The sequence below is a fragment of the Lichenostomus cassidix genome, chromosome 13 (genome assembly GCF_008360975.1).
Source record: "Lichenostomus cassidix isolate B80296 chromosome 13, HeHo_3.0, whole genome shotgun sequence".
Lineage (NCBI taxonomy): Eukaryota > Metazoa > Chordata > Aves > Passeriformes > Meliphagidae > Lichenostomus > Lichenostomus cassidix.
In genome coordinates, this window is record NC_139494.1 from 4473691 (window position 1) to 4487485 (window position 13795).

A 13795-nucleotide genomic window follows, 5' to 3' on the forward strand; every position below is an offset into this window, starting at 1 on the left:
TGGACGTGTGCTGCTTCAGTTTGTTGTTTGCCTGCTTATCGTTGTTAAAAACAATGAGGCTTTACAATTCAGGTCGTAAACAAAGCGCCAGGCTGACTTTAAAAAGTAAAAAATAAACATATAAAAGCCAGATTTGAAAAAAGTCTTCCGAAAGGAGAGTAGATAGTGAGTATTATCTGTCTAGATGAATTTAAGGGCAATGTGCTGGTTGAGTTCTCAATTTCAGCTGACATATTGTGGGTGGGGGGAAGGATTTGGGATTCATACAACTGATTGCACTGTAATTCACAGAATTACAAAGTAGATTCTACTTAGGAAAAAAATATTTATTTAAAAATATTTCTGTTCAGCATATGAATTGTTCATGTTGCCTAAAGGACCTGCATGAAGGCAGGGTGATCCAAAGCATTGGATCTGCTTTAAAATATTGTGATGGTTCCCCTGGATTTAGGGGTTCCCCTCCCTGGTCCTCACCAGCAGTGACCTTCAGAGTGGCTGCCCTGGCAAGCTGATTTGCTCACCCTCTGCTGCTCTCCTGTGCAGGTAATGATGAAAGCAGCTGCTTGCTCTCCCCTCCTTGCCCTTCCCAGTGTACCTGTGTGGATTCAGTGGTTCGCTGCAGCAACAAAGGGCTGCGGATGCTGCCCAAGGGAATTCCCAAGGACGTGACTGAGCTGTAAGTTACCTTTTACCTATTCCCTCTCTTGAGAAGCTCATGAAACTGCATCACAGTGAGCCTTTGTAGGTCCTTGGGGGTTTTGCCCTTGACTTTAGTCTTCAATGCTTTGTGCTTTGGTGCTTCCCGTATGTTCTGACCATTATTCTTGTTCTTATTTGTCCCTTGACTGAATAAATTGCTCTGTAATGGGAATAAAGTTTATCTGTACCCATTAATTCTGGGTGTAGGAACAAATGCATATATTAGTCTCCAATAATCCTGTGGTGCTTCTGTGAGAGCCCAAGCTCACAGTTTGAAAGGATGATGAAAATATGTTCCTGAGTTACGCAGCTGTGAGCTAATTATCCTCTGAGGAGATTAAAAGAAGGGAAAAGAAAGCCGGTGGTGGAAACAAGGAATTCTTTTCTCCAAACCTCATGAAATGGCTAAAATAACAGACAATTAGATTATATTGTAAAGTAAATTCATCCTAGTTGAGAGCCATCTTTCTAGTTGTCGTTTCATCTGTGCCTCACTAGGAGTTTATAGTGGATTTTCTTTCCATGGAAAGAAAATACACTGGTGGAACTGCTTGGCTTAAGCAGTTGGCAGTAGAAATACTGAGCTTTTCCCCTTTAGGCCCTTATTCAAATCTATCCCAGGTGAGTCATTACTGAAACTTGTTACAATCTCATCAACATTTCTATGTGAAAATAATTGCTTGAGTTCGTTGGTAAGTTTGGTGAATTTTATAATGAACTAAAATCCGATTCTGCTATTTTCTAGTATCTACTATTATTTTTACACCCTTCACAGTGGGAGAGTGGGGTTTACTCTGTTTTTGACAGTGTTGTGGTCAAATTCGAGGCTTTGTTGCTGAATGAAAAGGGTACTGGAAGTGCCTGTGGTAATTCAAATTAACATGGAAATTTTGCATTAATGAATACATCCTTGGAACACTGTTGACCAGGGCACGGTTAACAGTAATTTGAATTAAAAGTCAGTTCCTGGCCTGGATTCCTTTATCTATTGCCATCAGTGGTAAGAAGTCTGCAAGGTCATCTCTGCTCTGCTTTTGTTCAGGTTTCATTGCATTCAAGTGTAACTTGCCAACAGTAAAATATCACAGATGTTACTTTGATTTCCACTGCCACACTGAGGAATTCTTATGTTTAAATTTTGCATATTGAGTTTTGCTGATACTATCTGATACACTGACGACATAGCTTTCACTAAAAGAGTAAAATTAATCTCACATTCTTAAAAACTGCTACATTTCTTAACCATTTCTTGGCAAATGAGGGAATAGCCTGGAAGTGAGCAGTTTGAGTTCATAGGAGTTTACGTGACTGTCTTCTTCAGCAGGAGCCTCTTGGCTGTGCAAAGCTCTAGTTCAGCTTTCTGCTTTCCATCCAGAAATGTGTCAGCAGAACACAGACAGCCATGGACTGCCTGGCTCTGAATATTTCATATTCTGCAAATATAACCTTTGAATCTGTCCCAGCTGTCTCAAAATTCAATCCTGATCTCATTCTCCTCTCAACCAACATAAACTGAGCTCCTTATTTGTATCTAAACCAAAAGATGGGTTGCAGGTACTGAAGCATGAAATTTCGTGTGTTTGTGGAAACTGTGACAAGAATGAAATAAGTCAACAGAAAATAATCAATCTTGCTTGCCTTTCTTCTGCTTCCAGATTGAAATAGAGATGTTGCCCATAACCTAGGAGGAGTTATATCATGAAGGTTACAAGTTGCCGGTGTGGACTTACACATTTTTATTGTTCTGTGTGTGAGAATTGCCATTGTTGCTGCTACAAGCAGCATCTCCTGTGGAACCCCAGCCTCTTGCCTCATCTTGAGGACAGCTGGAACCTGGCAGAGGGAACCCAAAAGGTTTTTGGGCACAGGGTGAAAGGGACTTATCTTGTTCAGTTGCCCAAGGCCACAGTCACGGGTGCCAAGGAGATGACAAGGACATGCAGAGCCTCTTGTATCCCACAGCTCTGTCCCTGCAGGAGACAGTGCCAGGATGCACAGGAGCATTTCAGTGCCACTTTTATGAATGCACCAGTCTGACTTTTATAACCTTCCATTGCTGACATATTCATCTGCCAGGCACGTTGGTTGCAGTGCTTTTTATTAAGCTGCAGTGCTTTTGTACAACATGGTTTAAGAAAAAGAGCTGCCATGGATCTATTTAAACCACTCTGTTGTGGCTGAATGTAGAAGTTCCTTTGAATTCTTTTAGAGGTCTTAAAATAGTCTTAAAACAGGAATCCTTTCCTTGTAACAGGTATTAAATAGCAATGTGCAAAAATGAGCATCTCTCCTGTACAGGCACATGGGGGAAATGTTACCCTTTCTGGGTCAAATTTCACTGTACCTACACTCAGCAAAAAAAGATCCCCAGCAAAGGGTGGACTGGAGACATAGGCTCAGTCCTTCCACCATTCATTCTGGGTTTCTGGTTTGCATGTATATACAGACAAGACATGTGAAAACCATTATCTCCTTCATATTTGGAGCTTGGAGTGATAGGAGACATCCCTGTGTTTGGTTTGTACCACCCTGGGGAGGAGGGATTACCTTGGCAGGGAAGCCTTCCATCTAGAGCAGAGCTGAAGAGATCACTAAGTGTCCTGGCTTTTTAGAGGAATGATGATGCAAGAAATCTCTGTTTCCCAGCTATTCCTTCAGAAAATGCTGTCATCATGGGCAAGCTATCTTCCAGCTTCTTGGGAATAGGAAAGTATTATGTTGTTTCTTGCAAATTCCTTCACTGTATATTTACACACTGCCTACATTTTTTCCCACTGTTTGCTTGCCCTGAAGAGAAACCTTGGGTTTTTTGAACATACTCAGTTTTCTAGTCCAGATGTTCAGAAGTAAAATGTTCATGCAATGAGCTAGTTTGGAACTTAGCCTTGCTGCTGCTTAGTGTTTTAGGCTTTCCTTTTCTTCTATTTTTTTTTCCCCCAGATTTGTTTGAACTAAGTTTCCCATGCTCTTTCTCCTTTTATGTATTACCTCAGTGTGTGAACACTAGATCTTTTTCTTTTATTCACAAAAGTATAGTCTATTTCTAATAAAGTCTTATCTGACAGCATCCAGCTGCTTTTATGGACCTACAGCAAATAACATTTTGCACTGGGGAAAAACATTGAAGGCAATTATGTGGACGGCATGTGCATGAGCTGTAACATAATGAGCATGGTGTGTTTTAGAATAAATATGTACCAATCATGTCATCTCGAGACTCCAAATGTTGTCATGACACTGAGCCATAGGATAGCACTGGTGGGATTGTTAGGAAAGCCTGCATCCATACATCATCATTAGTGATTGTTTTTCCCTCCATTTATATTAATGCATGCTAATATTTGCATTACTTCTGTCATTTCTCTTTCTGTCCTCACAAACCTTCTCTCCCATTTCTGTTTCTCATTCTGCCTGGTAGGTTCATGGACTCGACACATCAGTTTTCATATCTGCTTGGAGGTATTTACCACCAATCCCAACCCTCTTTCCCAACTTCCAAGGCACTTGTGATTTTCTTTGACTTGTGACTGAAACCAGTGGCTCATACCTGGGCTGTGCAAATCAGTGCCATAAATAAGCTCAAAGCAGTTGTGAGATGTGTGGAATATTGTAACAGTTTAGCACCATTTTTCAGTTTGCCTGTATTGCTGCTGATCACAGGGAAACTCTGGGGTGAGATATCTGATGAAAATCATCTGCTTGAGAATGCAAATGCTCTCACTTGTCTGGCAGTTCACACTGTTTTACACACTGACCCTGAGCACAAGCTTCAGTGAATTTTCCTTTGATAATAAAGGAGAGAAACAATTAGGTCAAAGCTTAGGCTTATGTGGTGCTGCTTCATTTTCTGCAGAGTATTCTCCTGTTGAGAGAAGGGATAAATTCTGTGGAGGGAATTTTAGTTACAGATGAAATAGAGGAACTAATCTGCATTTCAAACCTGATAGTTTAGGAAAAGTGAAGACTATCAGTACTATGAAATAACGTGTTCAGTGACCAGTAAAGTTTGAGTACATGTCAGACAGGTGACATTAACACTAACAGAGACTAAAGGTTTAACTTTCTCTCAAACACAGCCGTGTTTCTGTGTGTCAGATATGTAGGTTGTGGTTTGTACAAATACAGCAAAATCCAGAGTCCAAATTTGCCAACGCTTAAGAAAGTTCAAGATCCACATTTGAACCTAAATCCATGCATGAATTTTGTTTCCTCTGAACAAACTGTTATTGAAGCTCTTAAAAATAATGTTTTGTGGATATTTCGTCTTTCACAGTCTAGTTCTTTTCTAGACCACCATTTTTAGGAAATGAAACTTGACTAAAAATTTTAGGACACTGGGTATCTGCCTTAAAAATTGTAGAGTGTAACTTTATTTTAGAGCTGCATAAAATTGCCAAGTATCTTCTTTTTCGTAATGTAACATTCTTTTATGGGATATTTAAAGGAAAGGTCTTGTGCCTTTTCAATTACTGCCTGAGAACTGATTTCCCTCTCCAGTTTCTTCTCTTAGCACAGATTGCCACTGCGAGCTTGACTTTATGGCTGAATAGACATCTCAGTACAAAAAGGATTCCAAGTGACTCAAATTGTTACACGATGCTCTGGCACCTTGTGCTGCTTATATCACCTCCAATCCAAGTGGTTTCAGTGTAAAAATAGACAAGTTGGAAAAAGAACAGCTGTCATCTTTTATGCATAGTTTTAAATGTTTTATGTGCAGTGTTGGTGTGTGGGGAAGGTGCTGGATGAGCCCTGGGGCTGCTGCAGGTCCTGGCCAGGCTGTGTCTCCAGCACTTGGCCATTTTTTAGAAGCCTTTCCAGGTAGGAAGGTGGTGGCTTTCTTTGAGAACTATACACATATTTTGGGATTTTTTGGTTTGTTTTCTTTCATTATTTGCTCTGGTAATTGCTTGTTGGTTCCAAGTCATTATTGAGACTTGAGGATTCTCAGCAGCATTCACAGCGTAAAAAAAATTCCAATCTGATATTTAAATTAGAGCCTAGAGACCTCAGGAAGCAAATGAGGTTGTTTTGGATAGTAGTCAGTGTCTATATTAAGGCAACTGACACTCAGTCATGACTGTGTATATTAATAACTTGATTCTCAGAATTAAAATTAGACCTATATTTTTCTCCATTCATACCAGAATTTCTTTGCATACCAGACGCCATGGACACATATTCCTTTGGCTAAAGATTGAAAAGAATTAAAAATTTAATCTCCCCTCTACATCACTCTTTTGTGGCTATTTTGAGGGGTTTTTTGGCAGGGCATTTGTAGCTTCATCTGTGGGTTTTTATTTATATATATGTATACATAAATACACAAAGTTTTGTGTCTCTGCCCATTCACCCTCAGGAATAATTCTGTTATTCACTCTATCCAGCTTTCCAGCTCTCTTGCAGCCTCCATCCATCCTGCAGAGCCCACAAGGTGGGGAGAGGCTGCCCTGCACCCCCAGCTCTCACAGAGGCACCTCGCTTGCTGCAGATGTTTGCCTCAAATCTTGCATCCCACATCCTCCTGATTCTTGGCAAGCTCTTATGCCCTAAAAGCCTTGGTTATTTCAAATTCCCTGTGCTTAAATATGCTTTCAGAATGAATGTCTTCAGCTTAGAAAATGCTGCCATGCTTTGGATAATGTGGTGAGGTTTAACAGTGGTGAATTGTTCTTATGGATGCATGAAAAGTGTGTTATCGGTACTTTTTCAGAGTTAAATTGTGTTTATTCTACCACTGGTATATGTATTGCAGTTTTCTGCTAGCACATTTATATAACCTTCAAATTGCTGCAGTGCAAATCCAGAGCTATTCAAAGCAGATCTTCTGTAGGAGTTTAACTCCAGGGGTCTGCATGTCTCTGTTAGTCTGAGTCATAAACCACTGAATTAAAATGTGCACCCTTGACTTTTGATTGCCCCAGAAAGCAAAATAGGAGGGAAAAACTTTGGCTCAGTACCATCAGTTTGTTTAAATTGCAGGCTGTTTCATATTGAGATCAACAAGAGAATATCCTGAAAATACATTCCTGAAGAATTCAGCATATTGCAAGAGTCTCCTTTCCTAAACTGAAATCATATATAACTTCCAAATACATAATACATGACCTGCTTTTGATTTCCTTCTGAAATCCTCGGGATTTTACATTTGGAATAAAGATTAGAACCTCAACCTGCCCTCTTGCATGGGCTTGAGATTGGTGATTTTCTGGGATGGAGGGGAAGGCAGAGACTCCCAGCATCTTGCTGCACCCACAGCAGACCATGACTGGGGAAAGACTGCGTGGTTTGCCCTGTTGAAAAAGTAAATTCTGAGAATCTCCTGCATAACAATTTCTGGTGGGAAATTGCCAAGTAACTCAATTTTCATAATAATTTTAATAGTTTTTATTAATTGCCAAAATTAGGCAATTAGCTTTCCATTTGCTGAATATGGATCTCCATGGAGGTGTAAGTGTGGCACAGCTAACTAATGCTCTGGTTAGTGATACTCTGTCCCTGCTTTGCTGGCTCTGCAACTCTCTCCCTCAGTGCTAATAATCATTGTCAGAGGAGAGATTAAGTGGTTCTGTAGGGTTTTTTCGATTGAGAAAGTAATTTCTTTTGGTTGAAAAGTCAGAAGCCAGTATTCCCGCCCTGTCCAGCCTAATCCTGCCAGGAGTTAGCTGAGCTCCACTGCCTGCCCTAGTGTAACTGTGCCAGGATGGGATCCTGGGCACAAGCACAAGGGATGACTGTGAGTAGTTGGAGTAGTTCAGTTGGAGTTCAGTAGAAAAGAGATCTGAAGCAGCAGAAAATGGTGAGATGTCATTATTGTAAAACAAAACGGGATGGGGGGGGGGGAACAATGCCAGCTATAAAATAAATTATATAAGAAATTCTGTTACTGTCTACAGATTTTATTTTTAAATTATGCAAAAATAAAGTTTGTGGGAAATTTTTCTTGGATTTAGTTTACACAAGTATCTCTGTGCTGTTACAGTTAATGTAGAGAGGGAACATGGAGCATAGGAATAATCTATTATGGTTGTTTGCTATAGTAAGTACAGAATAAGGAGGAGGCCTGTTGCCAAAGAAAAGGAAATTGTATGTGTGGAATAAAAATTCTTAACGTGATTATCGGATTCTGTTTTCAGCAGCAGAGGCAGCACATTAAGTGTTCTGGTGTCTGTGGGCTGCATTTCCTGGCTACACTTGGTTATGTTTCAAAACAATGCTATACCAATTGCATTGTCCCTTGTCTGCCTCCCAAAAAATCCCCAAAGTGTCATGTGAGGAAGGGAAATATCATTTCATCTTTGATTCCACCTGTGGAGGGAGGAATGCCTTCCTCCTCCACAGTGCTTTCTGAGAAGGATGGATTTGTTTCCCAGGAAGATGTGGCTTCTGGAAGATGTTTGGAAAAATATCTTGACAATGCCATGGCACCACAGTAGTCACCTTCCACTGGAGCCTTATGACTTTGTTGTCTTCCAGGGATGCAGTTTCATCTAAAAGCCAAGGTTAAGGAAAAGGAAACTCCAGCTCTGTCTCTATTTTATTGTCACAATCAGGGAAACACTCACATCCCATTGCTACCACAAGTCAGCTGTGGGGTCTGGAGTACCCATGCTCTCTTCTAGGCCAGGTTTTTGAGAGTATTGTATTTGTTCAGGAGGTTTTGCTGAGTTACTCACTGATCATGTTTCTTCAGTGGAGAAAAACTGCCAAATGCAGGCACTGTTTGCCTGTATGAGGATTCAGGATTATCCCCAAAGGCTTTAGCCCTGCCGTGCCTGTGTCTGCATAGACAGGTTCTGTGGTGCCTCAAACAACCTCCACACTGGAAACACAAGATATTTTGTTAAATACACTTAGTGCATGCAGGAGGAGCCTCTGTTCCAACAGAGCTTGGTCTTTGGTCTTCAGTTGGTACCAAGTTTTCCTCCTGTACCAGCAGGCTGTGGAGAGGATGGTCACACCACATTGCTGTGGTGGATGTGCCATCTAATTGGGGGATGTTTGTGCTGAGGCTGGAATGAGTGGGATCTTTAGCAGCACAGATTCTGGGAGTGCAGATCCCCTTCCTGTTCTGGCTGCACAAGGAATTTTCGTGCACAGGACAAAGCCTTCCTGGCGGGGTCAGGGAGCAGTCAGCACTGCTGGACAGACTTGGCAAAGGTAACTTGGAGTTCAGGGCACAAGCCATGCAATTTTTCTCCCCTTCTCCAGCTGCTGTCACAAAAGAACCAAATGGTCATTTCTGTTTGCTGTAGGCCAGAGATCCTTTATGCTCCTCCAAAATAAATAAATAAAATATAACAGTAAGCTGCTGTCATGCTTTTCATGTGGGGTAATTCATTTATAAAGTAAAAACTGTTAGAGTTTCATAGCAATGAATCAAAGATAATTTCATTAGTGACTGACTTAATATTGTCCTCATTCATGATGCAGAGTGAGTGACATGAGTTCTTGTTAATGTGTTTGTGTAATTGTCAAATCTGACTTTTTTCAGATACTTGGAAGGAAACCATCTGCCTGCTGTGCCGAAGGGGCTCTCTGCCTTCAGACACCTGACACTGATGTAAGAAACACGTGGTTTCCATGTCAGGAAAACTGCATGACTCTTCTTCTGCACTGTGCTGTGGGTGGAACATAAGAAACTAGTTTTTGGAGGGGGAAAAAAGCAACACCAAACCCCAAACCCTTCTGTAATTTGAATTTGGAAAGAATTTCACAGTGGACACTGCTGCCAATAAATGTTCATACAGAGTGAGGTGCCTGAGAAGCCCCTTGCTCTTCAGGACCTCGGGAGGACGAAACTCTCATGCAGGCTGCTGCAGTTTCACTTGGCAGATTTATCTGTAAATGCCATTAGCATGGGAGACACATTAATTTGTGCTAGATGAGGCAGTGTTTACAATGCTGAGGCAATGACAATTTGCATAGCTGTTTCTGCTATGAAAAGGCATCCACACAGAGACACAGCGAGACTTCGTTCAGTGAATTGCTCCCTGAAATACACAGGAGTGAAATTTGCTGTCTGAACTATTTATCAGGAATTTTCAAATGCTGTTGGAATCAGCTGTGCAGATACTCCAGTCAAATGGGCTAGACAACCTCAGACAAAAACAACATGGAGGAAAAACTGGAGCCCTTTGTTTTAAGAGTGGTTTTATTTGGAAACATCTTTCATTTTGTTTTTCAAGGGAGACCAATAACAAAACAAAATGTTCTGGTTGAGCCTAAAAGACATTTTAAAATGAAAAATGAAATTTTGTTCTAGTAGCTGTCAATATGAAGAGCATATGGAAATCAAGTGCCTGGAATATATTGCGAAGCAAGTTGAAACAGTAAATATTCAGCAGTGCTTGTATCATTTATTCATTTGTCCTTTTTATTGAATGCTATGTGCTGGAACTATGCCTTAAAATTTCTGAGTCTGAGGCTTTTTAAGGGAGTCTGGTGTGCTTTTCCTTTAGAGCTCATTCAGAGTTGTTTAGAAAATACACTGGTTGATAATATGGGACTTCTGAATTTCTTCAAGCACTTTGCTGTGCAGATATTATGTAATCTTTTCAAAAAGGCATATTTCTTCATTCATATATGTAAATAGTATTTTCTCTGTGTGTTTCTCCAGTGATCTGAGCAACAACAGCATCAGTGTATTGGCCAATCACACCTTCAGCAACATGACTCAGTTATCGACGCTGTAAGTAGCCCAAAGTTTTGATAACATTTTTAATTGCTTTTCCAACATCCTCTTAGCTGTTGATAAATATCTTGTTGATTAAGCATGTGGCTTTCCACACTTCTCTGTGGTTGAATTAGTAACGAAATATTGAGCCAACTCGGAGTTGTAACTGTGCTTTCCCCTTCTGCAGCATCCTGAGTTACAACAGGCTCCGGTGCATCCCCATCCACGCCTTCACCGGGCTCCGCTCCCTGCGAGTGCTGTAAGTGCAGCCCCTTCCCTTCCCTTCCCTTCCCTTCCCTTCCCTTCCCTTCCCTTCCCTTCCCTTCCCTTCCCTTCCCTTCCCTTCCCTTCCCTTCCCTTCCCTTCCCTTCCCTTCCTTCCTTCCTTCCTTCCCTTCCCTTCCTTCCTTCCTTCCCTTCCTTCCTTCCCTTCCCTTCCTTCCCTTCCCTTCCCTTCCTTCCCTTCCCTTCCTTCCCTTCCCTTCCCCCTTCCCTTCCCTTCCTTCCTTCCTTCCTTCCCTTCCCTTCCCTTCCCTTCCTTCCCTTCCCCCTTCCTTCCTTCCCTTCCCTTCCCTTCCCTTCCCTTCCCTTCCCTTCCCTTCCCTTCCCTTCCCTTCCCTTCCCTTCCCTTCCCACAGCCCTGCTGGGCTGCCCTGATGGCAGGGATGGTTTGCTGGGCAGCTGGTCAGGAATTCACACAATTAGCTTCAGTGTGCTTCTGCTCAAGTGTAGATTGTCTGCTGAAGGCCAGAGCAGGTGAGTGCTAAAGAAGCAATTCCATGTTTGCAGGATGAGTGGCTTTTCTCTGAAAGCTCATAGAGTCTGTCTCTTCTGCGTGAACAATGTTTGGGTGCTCTACAGGAGAGGACTTTTCTCTTTGTCTTTAAAAACTTGGTCATAGAGTGTAAGTTTCCATTGGTTACTTAGCCAAGAGGGCCTTTGTGGAAAGCTTGTGCATTTTCAGAATACTTTCAATTGATTCCAATTCATGCAGGAAAACTTTTACACAAAAGAAGGCAATCTGAAGGGAAGTTAGAAGCCCCTACACTAAATCAGTGAATAACTCAGGCCAGCGGCTGGGCACCAGTAATGCTGAGGTGCCTGTCTCAAATGTCCTTCAGTTGTGAATGAAATTACACCTCATATTGACTGGGTCCTACTCAGAGATATCCACATGTGGCTTATTTCTTGGGAGGTCCTTTTCTGCACTCTCCCTTTCTTTCCATGGAGCTGCTTTCAGCAGCTTTCTGGGTGGAACCATTTGTTTACAGTCTTTTCTGAAATGATCTGTGTATTGTCTCAGTGTGGGTTGTGGGACTGTTCCTCACAGCAAAGGCCTCCTCCCAGCCTTCCTCAGGCATCTCCAGGGCTGCCTCCTGCCTCTGTCTCAACTCCCTGCCTCTCACTCGTTTGCTCAGTTCCTTTTTGGACACCTGGCCCCACGTGCAGCTCTCAGGAAGGTGCAGATGGCCCAGAAACATGAGTGGGACACCTTTAACCAAAGGGGACAAAAGCTCAGGGCAAAGGAGCTGAACATTGTCCAGAGTTCTTTGAAACTTCACATTTATATTTTCTACTAAAAAAAAAAAAATTAGATGACATTCACATGCAGAATTTTTTGTTAATTTAAAGAGCAATGGTTGCTGTGCACTGACTCCATAAAAATGGAATCAAAGTGTCAACATGGGCAGTTCTGGGGCTGTGGAAGCAATAAGGCAGAGCTGCTTGGCTGAGACCTTTCACTGTGGTTTCAGTGGTAAAACAGATATCTCAGTTTCAACCTCCCAAATTACAAGACAGCTTTGGATTCCCACTTTTCATTAGCAAAAACAAGAAAGATACGTGATTTGGATTTGTTGTTTCAAGTTTGGCTTGGGATCCTGATTTCTAGCTCACTAGGATGGTCACATTTGAGCTGTTACATGAGTCCTGAAATTCAGCCACAGATTAATACATTCTGTTTCATGGCCAAATAAATTATTCCATATGGAGCTGTCTTCTGGCTTGCTTCTGATATGCAAGCTAGCTTGATTAAAGCTAGTGTGGGGCTCTGTACCCTGAATTACAGTGCAGATAAACTGAGCCTCCCTCTTGCCAATAGCTACAATTTGTCTTTTCGCTTCTGTTCTTGCAGGCCACATATGGGCAGAAACAGAGGGCAGTATTTTAATGACAACTGTTGCTTTTTGGCTTTTTTAAATGATCTGCTAATCAAATTGAAAAAATATCTTCCTTCTTCAAGGGAGAAGCCTCCCACTGCCTTGCACAGAGCAGTGAAATGGAGCCTAAATGGGAATTTCTGCCTCTGCTCCCTGCATTTGGAAGCCTCCAGACTGATTTGATTTATTATGGCCCACAAAACTCTGGTATCAGCTACAACTTTTGCCACGTGTCATCAGTGTTGCTACTAAAAATCAATTCTCCAAAGACAGAATGGTTTCCAAGAGACAATATGAAATCTGTTATTGTCAGTTTTTTATTATCTGTGCTCTCAGGGGAACTTAAAAGTGAAAACATCAGCAGAACAATTTCCACTTTTTTTTTTTTTTAATATAAAAAGAATATAGGGATCTCATTACCTTTGGCTGTGCATGCCTTTGAAGGTAGCAGACCCTTCTCATGGAGGCTTCTGTGTCTTCCAAGTTCCATATGTTATCTTTACTTTTTGCCTCTATAAATAAATAAATATGTAAATATGTGCTTTGAAAATCAGAACAATCATAGATGTGTGATGCACTTGGTCTTTGACAGATATTTCATTCTGTCCTCCCTATCTTAGATTTTTCAGCACAAGCCCAAGTGAGAAAACTGCAGAGTCAACATATTTATGTTTAAGCCTCAATATCTATCAGTGTTTACACAATCAGGTCTTTAATCTCAGTCTTCACGTGGTTTATCCACAATGGCAGCCAAAGGGTGCACATGTGGAAAGTCTGGGGAATTTTTTTAATAAGCAGAAGTTGATATCAGTAGGTTTTTGAGCCAAAACTATTATAATGAAAAGTTGTGGGCTTATTTTTTAGTTAATTTGTCCAAAGTTAGTCTTCTTAGAAACTAAATGTAAACAGATTAGGAAAGATGAGATTAAGATGAATTAGAAGTATTAGAACTCTCTGGATGACCTGAACAGATTATTTTAAATATTATTGTGTAATCACATATTTTTATATGTGACTTAGTTTACAGGCAAATCATCAGGTCACTAAATGATTATCCATGTTACAGCTGGGGAAAAAAAAGACAAAATGACTCACTGAATAGTTTATTACCAGACATTCTAGTTTTACTGAAAGCTGATGGATATTTACTTCAGTTCAAAGCTCAAACAAGCAGTCATATGTGTGATGCCACAATAAAGCTGACATTAACTCTCTTTGGGCACAACTTCGGCGCCAGTTTTTGCAATACACTTCCATTGCTG

At 41.2% G+C, this 13795-nt stretch overlaps 1 protein-coding gene across 2 annotated transcripts in view; it reads left to right on the forward strand.

Annotated features, from left to right (window-relative positions):
- SLIT3 (slit guidance ligand 3) overlaps positions 1–13795 on the forward strand; it is a 457068-nt gene that overhangs the window by 367409 nt on the left and 75864 nt on the right. For both annotated transcript variants that reach the window (XM_085073420.1, XM_085073421.1), the window contains 4 exons: positions 544–676; positions 9194–9262; positions 10319–10390; positions 10563–10634. In XM_085073420.1, coding sequence (XP_084929546.1) covers positions 544–676; positions 9194–9262; positions 10319–10390; positions 10563–10634 — 346 coding nt within the window. The remainder of the gene's footprint in view (positions 1–543; positions 677–9193; positions 9263–10318; positions 10391–10562; positions 10635–13795) is intronic.